General features: G+C 39.3%; 1 protein-coding gene across 1 annotated transcript in view; it reads right to left on the bottom strand.

Annotated features, from left to right (window-relative positions):
* Positions 1 to 328: 328 nt before the first annotated feature.
* The window catches only part of Orp8 (Oxysterol-binding protein-related protein 8), a 51,028-nt gene continuing 32,587 nt past the window's right edge, over positions 329 to 18,769 (bottom strand). Inside the window, exons 10-21 of the mRNA XM_089731227.1 lie at positions 14,444 to 14,595; positions 13,452 to 13,630; positions 11,957 to 12,137; positions 11,266 to 11,362; positions 10,403 to 10,542; positions 9,553 to 9,609; positions 8,910 to 9,035; positions 7,990 to 8,130; positions 7,753 to 7,873; positions 5,633 to 5,675; positions 4,609 to 4,788; positions 329 to 3,270 (exon numbers count right to left, since the gene is read on the bottom strand). Of these exons, the coding sequence (XP_089587353.1) occupies positions 3,036 to 3,270; positions 4,609 to 4,788; positions 5,633 to 5,675; positions 7,753 to 7,873; positions 7,990 to 8,130; positions 8,910 to 9,035; positions 9,553 to 9,609; positions 10,403 to 10,542; positions 11,266 to 11,362; positions 11,957 to 12,137; positions 13,452 to 13,630; positions 14,444 to 14,595 (1,652 nt within the window). The 3' untranslated portion in view covers positions 329 to 3,035. The remainder of the gene's footprint in view (positions 3,271 to 4,608; positions 4,789 to 5,632; positions 5,676 to 7,752; positions 7,874 to 7,989; positions 8,131 to 8,909; positions 9,036 to 9,552; positions 9,610 to 10,402; positions 10,543 to 11,265; positions 11,363 to 11,956; positions 12,138 to 13,451; positions 13,631 to 14,443; positions 14,596 to 18,769) is intronic.

Below are 18,769 nucleotides of genomic sequence, written 5' to 3' on the forward strand. Positions count from 1 at the left end.
CATAATAATGTATGGTGCGCGATATTGTAACTATACCTGAGACCTTAGAACTTATATCTCAAGGTGGGTGGCACATTTACGTCGTGGATGTCTATGGGCTCCAGTAACCACTTAACACCAGGTGGGCTGTGAGCTCATCCACCCATCTAAGCAATAAAAAATAAAAAATATTGTTGTGCTATGAGCTATATGCTATCTCTGAAAGCAGCTTTAGTACTTCGTAGCTCTCCATATCTCTGTCTCTCTCTCTCGTCTCCACATTACCTTTACGTAATGCATTTCCCAAGATCGTTAATTATTAAAAATCGAACGACAATAAAAAAAACAATTTTATATTCAGAATAATTTACTTTATTCAATCACTGGATTAAACAATAAAATATCAACATTCTAATAACACTAAGCGATCAACTATGTAATCAATAATATTTCGATAATTAAAATTATAGTTCTACATAAAAATTATTAAATTAACTTGGAATTTATTTAAAAATAAAATAAAATTAACGTTTAAAACATTATTGTATAAAAGGAATTTTATCTTGTTTTTTTATATATTTATATTTACGACGTACATCATACTTACAATTTTTTTATATATTCCCTTATAATAATTCCCTTATCATCGAATTAAAACTAAAATAGACAATAATACTCATTGACAAAATGGCAAAACGAAGAATAAAAATTGGAAATTCTTATCTTCCATTTTAGTAGACTTTTCGCAGCCCTGACAACATTATACGCGTTGACAATTAAACATAATTTACATTTTAAACTATTTAATATTCTTAGGCAATGTTTTGACGTATACCAATATTTTAAAAAAAAACCGCCATCTTATTATTCTAAAAAAAAAAAAATTTACCAACTACTCAAAATTTTCGTTTCAAAATTATTTAGTTTTCATGAATGCGACTGATCTGGGCTTCGTTGAAATCGTTTCTGAGACATTAAACTATTGCAAATCAAACCTAAGATCTGTTTTGTTGGAGAAAAGTTTTTCGATTACGTACAGTGGAGAGCATATTCCGTGATTACATTGTAACACGAAAAAAAAAACAAAAAAACGTCCATGTCATATAACAGCTTGTCAAATGTCAAAATAATATGTCAAACGTCACCGGCGCCAAAATGAGTCCGATCTATAAAAATTGTTATGAATTCTTTATGTTATAAAATATATATATTATTATTTTGAATGATTCAGATGTTAATTATTTTGTAAAGCATTTTTATTTATAAAGTTAAATATGTATTAAATGTTTTTTATAAAAAACCTTTTCGACGAATTTTTCTTACTATTTCACTGTTAAGGTCATGTGGTAACAAAAAACTCATAGAAAATATTAAAAAAAAACCGAATCCGTAATTAGGCCATTCTCACACCGTATTCAATTAATTAAGAATTACATAAAAATTTATTTGTTAAAGAAACTTACATTAGAACGCATTGACGTAGGTGATATATATGTATATATTTGAAGTGAATAAAATCAAGTTTCTATACGAATGCAATTCATAATATTATCTTGTTTCAATTTCTTTTGTTAATTGCAAGATTTAACAAAGAAAATACTATCGACATTTCTAGAAAATATGTGATTACGTTTAATTTTATTACTTCATTAATTATTATTAATCTTATTATCGAACCGGAAATAGTTAAATCGTGATTCGATTTTAAAAGAAAAATAATTAATTAAATACAAAATTTTGATTTTAGTGATTTTAAACATTAATGCTAAAATGATATGAGCTGAATGATAAAACGACAGGGCATTTATAAATCAATGTAATTTATTTCCGACTTATTGCAACACTACGGAACCGATATCACGATGACAAATGACATATTATATTAAACTGACAGCTCGTAAAATTCGAATATGCAGCAGCAATTCAAATACAATCTGTATTTATAATTTAATAAAACTTAGCGAATGTTTTCTTTGCCTAAATAAATAAAGACCGAACATATAGTCTGGCTGCCGGAAAAATGCGAACGAACCATTCTAGGACACACGAACCAACATAAATTTATATTTATGGCAATTTCGATGTCGACTCGAAGCTAAATCCATCAGGAGCGCACGCTTACAGCGGACGGACTATAATATTATATCGAAGGGCGAAAAGCTATTTGGTTTAAGCGAATTTTTAGCAAATTATCAGGAGATCCATTTAAAGTTTAAACATTTGGAAAAAACTTCATAACAAAAAAAAACTTCTTCAGTTATTTCAATAAACTTAATTGAAGTTCAATTAAAAACATCGAACTGTTGATCCAACTAATAATAAATAAAACGCACCTTTAATTACAATAATAAATGTCGCGTAATAAACGAATTATTGCTTAAACCGAATGGCTTTTCGTCTCTCGATATTGCTTTTTTTCTTTCATATATTTTCAAATGCCTAAACTTTGAGATGTCAGATGACTCAAAAGTCAGATAGTCTGGCTACGTAGAAAATTTAGTTGACAACAAAAGTCAGTGTGTTTTTTATGGGTGATATAGTAATTAAAATATGATCTAAAGATCTCCTAATTGTATTTACGTAAGGCGCAGGCGAACTTCAAATTTTAATTAAGCCATTATCACGGAGTCTCTTGTGTAGAAGATTCTACCGAAAATGAGGTAGGTGTCAATAAATATCGTTAGGCATCGTTTGAAGAGCTGTAATTCTCGAACTTAACATACTAATTGTATGGTTAATTTTTCGGTTACAAAATATACGCGGGTAATTATTAATTAACGCTTTCTTTAAACATATGCTGTGAAAAATGTAAAAAAAACAATACTAAAGCGGATTTAATTTAAAAGTATATACACAATTTTTGAATATACCTTTTGTTTATGGTCTATGCTCAGCGCCATTAAATTATTGCATTAAAACAAAAAAAAGACGAAAGAATATATTAAACTGTTCTAAACAGACAATAATATTTTATATTTTAACGAAAACACCACAGACAAGTGTAAGCGCGGAACGATAGTAAAAAAAAGAACGAAAAAAGAAACCTACCATAAACCTCAGTCTTTCTGGTAGAAAATCCAGTTGAGCAACGCTTGCAACACCATCGCCAGTACGAACCCGCCGAACAGATCCCACGAGTGTCCCGTGCTCGGCACGCGACCCAAACTCTGGGGTCTGGTCGCCTTCTGACCCTCGGTCAGCAGGTCTACGGCCTTCGAGAGCCTCATGATGGCCAGCTTCTGCTCTCTGAGGTTCGCGTCGATCGAATACAGCGTCTGTTTCAGGGTTCGTCTGCGGAGAGAACTATTGTTAGGTTACAAATACACACGATCGACCGACGCGCCCGGTCAACGACCCCGATCGAATAAGTTCGCGTTACATTGCGTACTCGCAAAATATCATCTCAACCTTTGATATTTATATACATGATAATTAGATCGTCATAGGTACAATGGTAGGTATTTGTACATTTATTTACCATGTATAACTTTTGTTATGTGTTGTTTTTTTCTATATGGAGTTGTAAGCGCTATGTTTTACCAGTTGTAATGTATGAAGTCGCCGTGGCCTAACGGATAAGACGTCAGGTGCAATCGTGTTGAGCGATGCACCGATGTTCGAATCTCAGTCGGGTACCAATTTTTCTAATGAAATACGTACCCCACAAATGTTCACGATTGACTTCCACGGTGAAGGAATAACATCGTGTAATAAAAATAAAACCCGCAAAATTATAATTGGCGTAATCACTGGTGGTAGGACCTCTTGTGAATCCGCGCGGGTAGTTACCACCACCCTACCTATTTCTAATAATTAATTTAATTAATAAAGTCTAACTTGAAAATATATCGAATTTAATTAGTTAGATAGGCGATGCCCAATTTTGGGGGGTAGTATCTCACGAAAGAGGCCAATGCGCGCTAGTCCTGTCAAAATAAGATGACAAGGGACTCCAGCATCAATGTCGCTATCCACTGCCCAGAAGACAGGAAAGGAGTGGAGGAACATGGTCCGAACAAAACTGCTCCGTAAAAGTCACGACCCTCAGCACTGGGGAACATGATGGAAGGAGAAGCAGGACCTCATGATATCCAACGAGATTTAAAGCCACTTCGCCGATCTTTTTTTTTACCTATTCTAGTGACCTCAAGGGGTCATACTAGATGATGAGCTCCCCTCCACGATGTTTCCCGATCGCTATGACATATCCATCTTCAAAAGAGGCTTGTGGAGAGTATTAAGCGGTAGGCAGCGGCTTGGCTCTGCCCCTGGCATCGCTGAAGTCTATGGGCGACGGTTACCACTCACCATCAGGTGGGCCGTATGCTCGTCTGCCTACAAGAGCAATAAAAAAAAAGATTCACTGAACTAGTAGGTGAGCTTACTGGGCTCTCACCTGAAAACGTTTGCTAACACTAGCCCTAACAAGAGCAGTGCTTCGCAGAATCTACCACCGGATCGGAAACACGACCCACTGAGAAGATCCGGCGAGAAACTCAGTCGGCTGTGTCTGCGAGTTAATTTACTCGTCGAGCCCTTCATCGCAAGCGATGGGTTTGACGAGAACGATGATCGATGCTTGAGGTACCTCAAAGCACCTTTAGTGATAAAACTAGTAGCAAAACTTACGTGGAAGTCTTAGATCTTCTGGCGAGCTCGTCTCGGCTGTCAGAGTCGGAGGCCCTGTGCGAGAGATCCCGCTCGCGGTGTCTGGTCTCGGGCCCCGCCCTGGGGGACCCGCCCCCCGAGCGGAGCGTCCTTATAACGAAGTCCTCCTCGTATTCCAGCACCTCGTCAGGTTGCCACGGACTGACCAGATATAAATATTCATATATACATTAGAGGAAGAATTGACCTAAGAAAAAATGGATGGATTGCGTGAGAGACGATATGTGTAAGAGGGGAGTGAGCGAAGAAATGGTATATGATAGAAGAGTATGGAATGAGAAAACATGTTGCGCCGACCCCAGGTGACTGGGGGAAGGGCAGGAGAATGATGATACATATCTGGATGAGCAATTAACAAAAAAAAACCTTATTGCATACTGCATAAACACCAATGAAAATAATGGAAATATTAAGTAAAAATTTATATAATAAAGACTTTATTTTTTAATATTTACAAATTAGCGTTTTTATAAAAATGATCAAGGGCATCTTTCATGTTAATAGTAGATTAGGTAGTGTAATTGTTTAATGTGATTTCCTTTGTGATTCCGATTTATTGGTACTTCCTTACAATTTAAAAGACTAGACTGGTTTTGTCCTATAGTTGTAAGGAACACTGTGTACTTAGCACATTTGTCCTGATTAGTGGTGCAGTCATGGCTTATGTTACAAGCCAAACTTTTTGTTGTTATTTATTGTGTATCATTTCTTTTTTAGCTTGTAATGTGTATTGTGCGCCTAATAAATAAATGTATGAATGAATGAATAAATGGATGAATGAATGGATGAATGAATGAATGAATGAATAAATCAATAAATCAATAAAATGCCGCCATGTAAGTCATTGGTGCCCTACGCGGCGCACTGAAGTATTTAAAATTATATATTACCTAACTTTAACTTCTTTTGTTTGCTAATTTATTTTATATATTAGTATTTTAAATCTCTTAGGACTAAATTAATTCACGATAAAATATTTACGCACCTCGTATTTACGTGATTATATTTCCAACCTTGATCGACAATACCTGAAAAACAAAAATGATATTTTCACGAGAATATTTATGTTCTTTTGCAGTATATATTGATACGTACATACGTTCACACAAGCACGCAAGCATACATAAATGTTACGCCGGTGAGAGTAACGCCATCTGTCATCTTTTTTTTTTTTTTTTTTTTTCCTACCTAAGCTGAGAGCCTTGAGAGGCTATGTCAGCGTAACCCTAACTTTTGTAGGTGAGCTCACGGGGCTCAAACCTGATGACGTTGCTAACACGAACCCTAGCAAGAGTCGTGCTTCGCAGAATCTACCACCGGATCGGAAACGCGACCCACTGAGAAGATCCGGCGAGAAACTCAGTGGGCTGTGTCTGAGAGTTAATTTACTCGTCGAGCCCTTCGTCGCAAGCGACGGGTTCGACGAGAACGGTGACCGGTGCTTGAATTACCTAAAAGCACCGTTAGTGGATCGGGCGGATCCGAGATGACGTGTTTTGGGCGACGTCGACTGCTTTCCATTCTGTCCGCAGGATCGGGAATGTAGTTACCGGCGGCCACGATGAGAGGGTTCTCGTGTCGTGCCGCTTTATCGAAGTGGCGCATGGACGCCGACTGCAGATACTTACTGATGGACTCTAAGTCCAGGTCGTCATGGAGGTCGACGTTCCTGACGAACCACGGGGCTCCGACGGCTATCCTGCAAAAACGGGATTGAATAATTTGGAATGACTTTAAGTGAGTGCGGGCCGCGTGAGCGAACACTACACTTGCATAGGTCATGACGGGGCGTATGCAAGTTTTGTAGAGTGTCACCTTATTTCTAAGGGACATTTTACTTCGCCTACATATCATCGGGTAGAGACGTCCTAGAATGAAGGCGGCACGATCGCGTACCGTCTTGATGTGGGGGCGGAATGTCATCCTACTGTCGAGGGTGACGCCTAAATATTTGACCTTCGGGGCCCACGGTATGGGCTGGTCGAACATCGTGATTGGGCGAACGGCGGGGGCGGGGGTATTGACGCGCCTAGTCGGGAGGGGGATGCTCAGCGTGGTGTTCGGAGGGCGACCCCTTTTGAAGAGCACCGCTGTGCTTTTCGTGGGGTTAATGTCGATGCGCCACTTCCGGAACCACTGTCCCATGGTGGTAGCTGCGGTCTGAAGTCGTCGATGAAGCAACGCCTTCTTCCTACACGAGTAGTAGATGGCGGTGTCATCGGCGAAGAGCGCCAGATGGGTCTCCGGAGACCGGGGTATATCGTTGATATACAAACTGAATAGTAACGGGGAGAGGGCGGAGCCTTGCGGGACTCCGGCTGTGACGTGACGGGGCCGGGAACGCGTTCCCTCGACTCGATATCGGAACGAAACTGTCATCGAATAGCAGAAACGAATATCAAAAGGACTAGTCGTACCGAGAACGCTCGAGAAGTGTAACGCCATTTATTATCAAATAACGGAAACACATATCGAAACGACTAGCACTCCCGGGAATGTTCTCGATAATTGTCGAATTGTCGTGTCGACTATAAAAGCGTTGCAGAGATGACACGAAGGCAGTAATCGGTTCTACTCGAAGCGAAACAACGAACGGATCATTTGAAGCGAAGCAGAAGAAGTGAATTGAGAATTGTAAAGTGTTCCTTAAGTGAGAGAAATAGAGATTGAATTTTTACTTCGGTAAAACTTTTATTTATCCCAAACTCCAGCGCGTAACAATAATTTGCTCACACATCTACATACATGCATGCACACACACACACAACACAATTCAACACATGCATACACACATACATAGTACATGTTGCGTTTAGACAACACACATTTATGAATTTATTATTAATACCATTAGCTAAATTCAAATGGTGCTAATCATTTTCTAATATTAGACAGAAATAATATAGTGATAATAAAAAATGTTTTAAAAGCTACCGACACGCAAGCTTCCACTTTAACAATGACGTAAATAAGATCAGTGTTGCCAGATCGAAAACGGTGTTGCCGTTACAATGAAAAAAACCACTTTCACTTTTAAGAATGACGTAAGAGATCAGTGTTGCCAGATTGAAAACGGTGTTGCCGTTACATTGAAAAAAAACCTACCATCGGGAACGGTGCCTTGGGTTGCTCGGTGGAAGTAACGCGGCACCCACGGAGCAACCAAGTTCCTCGCCCTGGCTCTCTGGGCTTCCTCTATCACGGTCTTCTGTTCCGTGGCCGCGATCTGAGTACAACAGACCGAAGTTATTTTAGTGCGTGTTTTTTAACGTTCTCGATAGCGTAAAAGTTAACTCAGATTAGAAGACCCACACGTCTCAAACAACAACAAATGACCCAGACCTGATCATCGTTCTGTATCGCCTCCGAGACCTTCAGCCAGAGCCTCTGCGACTCGTAGTCCTGCTGGTTCTCCAGCCGCACCAGGTACCTGGGCAGGCGCTGCTCTTTCAGGAAACCGACGTCCAACAGATTTGATTCTTCCTGAAAAAAATAAAATAAACACGTATGGCACTCGAGGACTGCCGCGGTAAAGCTATTGCATAGCATTTTGTATCAATTTATGCAATTATAATTAGACAATACTAATTTAATATTAAAACAATATTATAATAAGACCACGCTATATTTATAAGCATTAACAAAAGTAAAACATTAATTGTCCCCTTCACACTCATAAGGTAGACCGCGCGAGAGAGAGATGGGCAGACTTTTCATGATGCGCATGCAGTGCGACGTCACGCCGCGCGCTTATTCACAAACACTACACAAGTGTAACGTGTGTGAACGGGAGCTACAAGGTAGGCGGAGTGGGGGTGTTAGGTTTTATTTTCGTTACGGAATTTCTTGATTCGGTCGCCGCGCTCAAAGCCCGCGATAAAAGCTATGCAATAGCTTAAAAAATATTGAAAAGTATTCTCTTTAATACTTCAAACGGGTCAGGATTGTAGATTACTATTTCTATTGCTATTTCATACATACAGGTTGGACAGTATATCGAACTAACGCATCCATATTAAGACACCTCAATATTCAAACCAGGCTCTCTTCCATCTGCCTTAAGAGGATATTTGAGGCCGTCAGCGCAAAAGTGGCCTAACCCACAATTTTTCATAATCATGCTTATAATTACGTATATTAATTACAATTTATTTAAATTTTAAAACGATTGTATTAAGCTTTAGATAAGTTTATGGCTTTTTCATCCCTTATCTTACGACAACAGAACACCCCGTTAACTGTGCTAATAATACGAAACTCACCCCTGTTTTCTTGTCTTTAATGTCTATTTTTCCATCCCAATAGCCCTCGACTGTGGCCACTGTGTCCTTGCCTTTCTTGATCCGTCCGGAGATGGCGTTCGTTTGATCGGAGCCACCCAAAAAGGACTACAGAATTATATATATGTACATATATGCATTAAATAGTAAGTCTTCGCGGTCTAAAAGATAAGACGTCCGGTGCATTCGTATCGAGCGATGCACCGGGGTTCAAATTCCGCACGCAGGTAAATATACAATCTAAAGATGAGACAAAGGTCATGCCTCAAGGTCGAGCTTCTTGTGAACTCTTCAACATTGATCATAATTTCTGGTGGTAGGACCTCTTGTGAGATCGTACGGGTAAGCACCACCACCCTGCCTGTTTCTGCTGTGAAGCAGTAATGCGTACCGATTTAAAAGATGGGACAGCCGTCGTACTATACAACTGAGATTTGACGCTGTCGACGTCTATGGACTCCGGTAACCACTTAACACCACGTAGGCCGTAAGCTCATACTATAAAGGCAATAAAAACAGCTTAAATACAGCCCAAAACAGCGCCATCACCATGGATGTAGGAACACGTCTGGACACGTCCAACTGTCCTGCCATTTTCATTGACCTATTTATAATATCAACTTACCCTCAATTTGAACTCGACGTCAGCCTGGTACCCTGTGTCGGTGCACATGATGTGGACCTTGAAATTAATAAATCGACATATTAAAATCACACCCTGTATGTGTATTATTGTGGCACGCGTGAATAATATCGAAGGAGGTCAGTTCAAAGGAATCCAAAATCGAGTGATTAATCAGTTCAGGAGTTGAAGCCGGCTAGTGTCTGGCGGACCCCATCGGTCCCCGTGGGGGTCGTGAAGCGACTAAGGGATGGGATCCACCAAAGAAGAGGCGGTAACGTTCTCCGAGTATTTCACCAGCAAATTTTCTGGTGGTAGGACGTTAAGTTAAAATAATACACACAAATTGAATTCAAAAGCTCTGTATTGTCTTGCCAAAGGAGACCAGCGTTTTGGCGAATAATCACAGTCGCCCATGGACATCAACAGGCTGTTGCCTGTCAATATAAAGTTAATAAGATTGTGAAAAGCCCCACAATAATGTACTGCACTGATTTTGATTATTTCATTATTATTATTTAGATAGGTGGTCGAGCCCCACATGCCGTTAAGTGGTAACCGGAGCCCATAGACATCTACAACGTAACTGCCGCTACCCACCTTGAGACACGAGTTCTTATGTCTCAATATAGTTACAGCAGCTGCCCCACCCTTCAAACCTTACTGCTTCACGGCAGAAATAGGCAGGGTGGTATTACCTCCCGGTTCGTTACCCCCCCGGACCGGGTATCCGTAAATGGATTCCGCAGCGTTAAAAAAAAAAAAAAGGGTGGTATTACCTACCCGTGCGGACTCACAAGAGGTTCTACCGCCAGTAAAGTTACATTAAATTCCCTTAAAACCGTATACCCACCTTTCCTCCCAACTCCATACTAAGCGTTCCTATAACGATTCCCTTGCAATGGGCATACGGTGCTGTCGTCACATAGGTCTCGCCCCAGTTCAGCAAGTGGATCCTGGCGCACCCCTCCAATATGGCCGACGTTGAATTACCTAAAAGTTTCCTTCTTTTTACTCCCATATGACCAGCATGAAGGTTATTATGACAAAATGGGAGGAGGATTTAGGGCCTAAAGCCTAAGCATCGACCTTTAAGGATCTTTCTCATCAACCTTGATCAGTGGCTTGAGTGCAGCTTGAATCAATGCTAAAGAGCTGCAGATACTGTTAAAGAGCTGGAAGAATCCTCTCCACACATACTGACAGTTAGCTTCCACTTGTACAGCACATGATAACTCTTTGGAGTTCAAAGGCTTACTGATAGAAGATGAGGAGTTTCAGTCCAAAGCAAGTGGTCCGATTTATTATGGATTTGGGCTCGACCATTTTGCATACGTATGAGGTTATGAGAACAAGGTGATCATGGATTTTGCGGGAGCATATCGCCGTCCCTCTCGCACTTCCGCGCTGTAATAACAAGTGACGTCACCAACTAATAAGTGCATCTTGACGTATTTAACTTCTTTATTTTGCTTAGACGGGTGGACGAGCTCAGGGCCCAGCTGGTGTTAAGTGGTTTTCGGAGCCCGTGGACATCAGCGACGTTAATGCCTCCACCCACCCTGAGAGAGACGTGAGTTCTACGCCATGTTCGTTCTAAGCCAATAACGTGCCTTCAAAAGGCCACCTTGAAAATGTCGTTAGCGCTTTTCAAGTTTGTGCCGTATTTATTACGCTACACATTAAAAGCTGACGTGAAAATGAAAAGCTACTTACCATAGAACTTAGAACGCGCCAGAAGGCTTCCTTCGATCACGTAACCCTCCTTTCTGTTCGAAATGTAGAAGGCTGAAATAGGGGGGTGATGGGAAACCTGTGGAAGGGAGGAAAGCTGTATCAGAAACTTCGTTTTTCTTTATCTCTCAGACGAATCAACGAGTTAAGTCGTGTCCGGGGTCCATAGACATCAGAGCGTGAACGCCGTTGCCCACCTTGAGACATGAGGTCTACTGTCTCAATTGTATAGTATCTGCAAGTTCGATTTTACACGGCGTTAACCCTTTTGATTGGCTGACTCGGTGCGCCGAGGGTCGTGGATTCGAATCCCATACCGGGGCAAACGTTTGTGTCATGAACAGGTTTGTTTGTTTTTTGTTTTAGTGTTATATAATATATATATAATATTTAAACGTATAGCAGCGTGTATGTCAGTCTCTGGTACCCATGACGCAGGGACTCCAAATTTGGGACAGGACGACTGTGCGTGATTTGTTTCCAGTTAGTTATTTATTTATTTCGGGTTGGTACTGAGATCCCACACGGGTAGCTCTATCTTGCCTATTTCTGTCTGAATGATATGCACCTCATGAGGTCAATCGGCTAAGTCGTATCGCCGTCATTCAACGGGGGATTCCCCTCGTAACAGGTGCTACAAATAAAAATACCAATCTCCTAAATCGCCATTCACCTGCTCAGCCACATAGTAAGTGTAGGATTCCGCCTGCCTATGCTTCCAGCAGCATCGGAACGTCTCGCCCAAAACTGGATTGTAGGGTTTCTTAAGACCCTTTGGTTTTCTGTAAAGCCCTGACAGGTACCAGCGGAGCACGCTCTTGAACCTCTGATACGGATCTTCTAGAGTTTGGGCCCTGGAAATTTTGTGGATACGATCAGGTTTTGACCACAGAACTCTTCGCCTATATATCCCAAGATGTCACGACAATTGTCATAGTTAAATCGAACTGATATTGCCCATTTTGACTGAACAGAAAGCTACGTTTATGGACATATCTTTCGCAATAACTTTTATTCGAAACTATCTGAAGAAATTATAGAAAAAAACGCGAGATAACATCGTAAAAGCAGTTGTAATTATTGTCCCAACCGATGTATCTACACATATATGTATCTATACATCTTTTGGCCCACAGACGTCCACTGCTGGATATGATCGACCCTGGGCCTTGTCACAACGATCGTTCCTACGCCGGATTCCTGAGACCTTCATTAATATCGTCGGTCCACCTCGTGGAAAGACTACCCACGCTACGCCTTCAGCTACCTGTTTACCACTCGAGACTTTCAGCCCCGGCGACCATGTGTCGTCACTGCCAGCTCGGAATCCTTTGGTCTATGTCTATTAACGAGGGTCTCCTGTGAAACTCCTAACTCTAATCATCTACAAGAATGGAAAAGATTGTACCTTTCATATATTCACATATTTTGCAGAAATCGCTAGAGGACTTTTGAAAAAAACTTCAGCTTAAAAATACATACAAAAATCAATGCTAAATTCATAGAAAGATAATTTTGTTAATTTATAAATGTTATTAACTTATTGAGTACGTGAGATTGAGATACGTCCGCACAGATCGATACCTAATGCCTAATAATCAAACTGCGCAGTAGTCGGTATTCCGACGCGCCGCACCATACGCATTAATAGAGAGTAGATCTATCGACGGTTCGAGCGCTAAAGGTTAAATTAACTATGCTACCTGATAAGTTAGTAGTTAGTTTAAATCAAATCTACCTCTCGCTAAAATATAACTATATACATTAACATTTGTGACAAAGATTAAATTAATAAATAATAGTATAAAAAAACTAACAAATTACGCTTTTTTTTTACAATTAAATATTTTTTTCTTACATTATTTTTAATTCAAATTTATTAAAATTTATTTTCTATTTTTTAGTTGGATTTTCTGTAAAAGCGTATTTTGTTAGTTTTTTTTTAAACTATTATTTATTTTTCATTTTTTTTAGTTGAATTTAAATTTTTTTTTTTTTTTTTTAATATTAAATTGTCATCGATCCTTAATAAGTATACCAAATTTCGAGTTAATCCGACGTTTTGAAGGGGGTCAAAATCATGTTCAAAGATTCCGTTACATACATACAACATACGTCTGAAGCTAATAAAAGCGTATTATAAAGACACTTCAGAGTTTTCCACTTACTGGCCTAGAAGATCGGCGTGATAGTAATTGTCGGATAACTTGTCCAGAAACGACCTCGGCTCCAGGATGAAGGTCGGGAGCACGACCTTCGAAAGGTCCATGCCGGGCCTGACCTGTTTCAGCAGGAACCAAAGCAGAGATTTGTTCTCTTCCGCTACTTCCTCCACTAATTCTCCTGCCTGAAGGAAGATCCTGGTTACATTCGGTCATTAGCACAATAAAAACACGCCGATCAATTGATGATAATCGGTTCTGGTGGCAGCTAACATAAAAAACAAGAGAGCAGATTATTTGACAGTCGCCAATGGACATCAGCAATGTCATGGGCAGAGCCTGCCTACCTGCCTACCTTTCGTATGAAAAACCTCGCATTTCTTAAAACTATTCTAGCGTCAACTATTTGTACGTCTATTTTATTATCAAGTTTCATCACAGACGGATCAACATTTATCTTTATTTACAAACAGTAATAACCGTTTGACAAACATTTAAAAAAACTTATTTTGCGATAATTGAGATTTTTTCTTGGCTTCATTGACTTTTTTTTTATTGCTTAGATGGGTGGATGAGCCCACAGCCCACTTGATGTTAAGTGGTTACTGGAGCCCATAGATATCTACAACGTAAATGCGCCACCCATCTTGAGATTTAGTTCTAAGGTCTCAGTATAGTTACAACGGCTACTCCACCCTTCAAACCGAAACACATTACTGCTTCACGGCAGAAATAGGTGGGGTGGTGGCACCACGGGTCCGCACGGGTGGACTCACAAGTAGTCCTACCACCAATAAAAACTACGCGCCTTCTTCACGTGTCGCTTGTTCTCATTGGGACTATTCAATATCCATTGCGTGGTTTATAAGTAGACGGAGACACGAAATAGCGGCTTAAGTCACTGAGAGACTTGGTCGATCTGAAGGCCTACCTACCTGGGTTTTTTGTTATTAGCTCCATTAAAACCAATCATTCGATTAGGATCATGTAATACTAACAGCTCCAATTTCAATGTCCGGATCTTCGATGTAGCACCTCTCGATCCTGGCCAGGACGCTCTGCTTCCTGGCTGTCGGGTCCTCGTGGACCGGCTCCGGCATCCCGCCCCTCGAACCTTCGCTGTCAGTGTCAGAACCGACGCCGGCTAATTCTGTTGGAGGTGCGACTGTTTACTGGCCAAATACAGTCTAGCTACAGCTGCTAGCCGGATAAAGCGTGCAAGCAATGGCCATGGTCATGATTATGGACAGTGGTCAGTTTGAGGAAGGTATTCTGGGCGATGCGGGCGAAAAGGTCGTATGAGTCGCTTCGTGCGATTATCGACTTTCGCACAATGAAACTCATATTGGCGGTTAATTAAGAAGCTTAGGGTATGATTTTGTGGAATTTTTGCTACACAGTAAAAGGGGATTCCCCCATTTCCGAGTGCGAGAAGAGTTATGCAGAATTACGCTATCGAGCTAATTTAGGTGCTTGAGATCAAAAACCACACAGTGTCGGGGTCGACTATCTTATAAAAACCCGGGTTTGACCCGTTTATTTCGGACTCACCCAAAATAAAAATTGTTTTTAAAAAAATGTGATATTAAAACATCAAAGACAGTGCAATACATCTATAAGGCAAGGCATATGATCGAATTTCGATAAATGACTAAGAAATTAGGAAGTCAAAGTTCGAAGCTAATGGAATTCGTATGAGGATTCACTGTCCCTTTCTTGCAAAGGGTTTTAGGTATATACTTATCGCATCCTAGTCATAGATTGTACAACGAGACACAAACATTGTAGTTCTTTATCAAGTTTAGGTGGGTAGACTGAAATAAAACTTGCGAGCGGACTCTGCCTTGGCACTGAGTCAATCTTAGCTGGTCCAGGAGCTGTGTCGCGTGACCTGATCAATTTTAAGCCCTAAGCATTAGGAACATTACTCCCTCCCTTAGTCCGGACTCCAGCATTAAGACTACAGTGAGTGATATGATTCGGCTCTCATAAACAATGACGTCACAATTCGAATTTCAAACCGAACTATCTTCCCGACCGTGATCAATATTGTCGCGATTTCCGAACACCACCGAACCTGATTCGTGTCTAAACACAACACAGTACATCAGCCCGTCGGGGTATTCATGAAACTGACCTCTATCGCAGAAGACGTCCGCTTCCTTCTCCGGGCACATTGCGTAATCGAAGCTCCTCGTGAAATCGGACAGAATAGCCGAGTCGATCGAAAATTTCCTAAGCGGATCCGCGTCAGGGAACGCGGCCGGCTCGGAATACTGCCGCGTCAATTTCTTCTTACGTTTCAGCAGCGAGAAAATGCTCGAACGCCTCCTGATCGGTTTGGTGTGGCTCATTTTCTCCGTCGCCACAAAATCGACAATTTCACTTTCCATAATTGGAATCCAATGTGTCCATATTATAATACAGTCTCCATTTAAACGTATTCAGTGCGAAGATACATTTTTACAACGAAATCAGCTAATATGCGATCTTTCAAGGATCGCGCGAGCGTCTATAAATCGATCCTCAATTTTCATTATATTTTAAACGTATTTTGAATTATTATGATACACACACATACGAACACAGAAAAACTGATCAAATCTATCTATATATATATATAAAAATGAATTGTTGTTCGTTAGTCTCGCTAAAACTCGAGAACGGCTGGACCGATTTGGCTAATTTTGGTCTTGAATTATTTGTGGAAGTCCAGAAAAGGTTTAAAAGGCAGATAAATATGAAAATGCTCGAATTAAATAAAAATAGCAATTTTGTTTTTCCTTTGATGTATTCCCCGTCGGACGTATTCCTTTTGTTGGTTTTGAGTTTATTTTATACAAACTTCCCGTGTGGTCCCTTTTCAATTTAGTCTAGTTCTGATAATGGTATCCATGAGAGAACCATATAAGTCTTAAATTTGCATTAAGTACGTGCGAGACAAATAATGAATAACTCAATAACTCAATAGCATGCGAACCGATTTCGATGATTATTGTTTTTAGTGTACATTAATTTGTTTTGGAATATCTTTTTTTTTCTATTTGAAGTCGATTTTTGTTAAAGCATGTTTATTTACAATTACATAAACATCAAATTCAATTTTTTAAATATCAAATTTAGTTTCTATTGGAGACATGGTCATGTTTTTTTGCGTTTTCTTCTTTCTTTTTTATTTTTACATGATAACGTTTCATAAATCGACGAACACCGGCTGCACGCACGAAAAAGTGTCACGTTCCGCCTGAGCCTGAGCGTGCGAACGAAAGCGCGGAACAAGCGACAGAGAGGCACGATCGGCCCAAGCGTTGGCTTGTGACACTTTCATCTCTCTTCTCGCGTGACGTCAGAGCTAGCAGTTCGAATAGTTCCGCTACTGACGTTATCACGTAAAACTATCGTCCGTATACCGACTTTACAGACAACGAATAAAAAAAAATTCAGCCTTTCCCAAGGTTCGCCACAACAACAGGTACATACAACCAGCGAATTTCGGATACTGTTTAATAATTATTATTAAACTCGATCAAATATCACACTTCACTATTGTAGCCTTTGAATGAATCTGACGCGATAAAGTCAAACGAAGCAAGGCTGTTCATCTCGCGTCATAGTCGACAAATATTTAGAAAACGAACATTGTTAAAAAATTTAAAGGCTTTGATAACAAGTTCTTTTTATATATATATATATGTGAATATGTATATCGAACGGTGTTTTTTTTTAAGTCTCAATCGACGTTCTTCTTCGTAATTAGAGATCACATTAGGGGTTATAAGGCTTATTAAATTAAGTTTAAGCGACATTTTTGCAACTTCACAGGAGAACCATTCAAAATCTAAATTTGGAAAGAATATAAAAACAAAAAAAAAAACTTCTTCAGCTATTCGAATGGAGTAAATTTAATTAAAGTTCAATTAAAAACATCGAACTGTTGATGCTAACAGATACCAAATAAAACGGACCTTTACTTACAAAGAGAAATGTCGCGTGTTAAGCCAAAATGTCGCTTAAACCAAAATAGCTTTTCAGACCTCGACACTATCATGTCTATAACGTTTGGAAAATTCGTGATTTTTCATACAAGTGTATTATCAAAAATCTATTTTTGGAAAATACCTACGTCATTATTACGTAATTCTAACACGCGCATGCGATTTCTTTTTTGAGGTCACGAACGTTAAAATTATACATTATCTATCTATATCTATACTCTATACTAATATTATAAAGAGGAAAGATTTGTTTGTTTGTTTGTTTCGAATAGGCTCCGAAACTACTGGACCGATTTGAAAAATTCTTTTTCCATTAGAAGCCGACATTGTCCCTGATGAACATAGGCTACTTTTTTAAATTTTTTATTTATTTTTTTTTTTTGGTTTCATGTGTGTTTTAATGTTTCCGAAGCGAAGCGAGGGCGGGTCGCTAGTAATATTATAAAGAGGAAAGATTTGTTTGTTTGTTTGTATTGAATAGGCTCCAAAACCACTGAACCGATTTGAAAAATTCTTTCACTGTTTGGCAGCTACACTATTTTCGAGTGACATAGGCTATAATATTTTTTGATAAAAATTAGGGATCCTTACTAAAACTCCAATAATGTAACCCAAGGTGTAAAAAAATTTCCTAAAATATTCTTTACTTCGCGTGCCCTGCGAAAACTATTGATGATAGAACAAAATAATATACTACGACTTTGTAGAACACATTATTATTTACGAAAAGTGTCGCGACAACATAATAATATGTCTAACTATTATAGTAATGCCGCAATAAGTGTTCTTTTATTTAAAAAAATAAAACAACGTCAAATGAGTCGACTATTATCAAAGCCGGCAATGTGACTTTTGGACAATTACTGGTAAATCAGAAAAACGAATTATTGACTTTGTATTCCATTGGCAGTCACAAAACTCTTCTGAACGACATCTTAGATAAATAACAGGTTAAGTATTAACCTTTATTTAATGCAGGTTTTGAACCGTATTCTTTGAAGGAGACAATTACAACATATTCAAATCAATCTGTATTGACATATCAATAAATTTTTTTTGTCCAAATGCACAGATTGCCACCTTTGATAATAGACGACTCAAATATCGTTGAAATTTTTGTTAAAGACCCGAGCGGAGCCGGAGTGGGTCGCTTGTATTGTATATATTAATACGTGAAACAAAAACTTTGTACCCCTTTTTACGAAAATTGCGCGGACGGAGGAGTATGAAATTTCCCACACTTATAGAGAATATAGAGAAGGAGCGCAGAATGTTAATATTTTTTTTAAATTTTGCAAAAAAATTTACTTTATAACAATAAAAAAAAAG

The sequence above is a fragment of the Bombyx mandarina genome, chromosome 11 (genome assembly GCF_030267445.1).
Source record: "Bombyx mandarina strain Sakado chromosome 11, ASM3026744v2".
In the NCBI taxonomy this organism is placed as follows: Eukaryota; Metazoa; Arthropoda; class Insecta; order Lepidoptera; family Bombycidae; genus Bombyx; species Bombyx mandarina.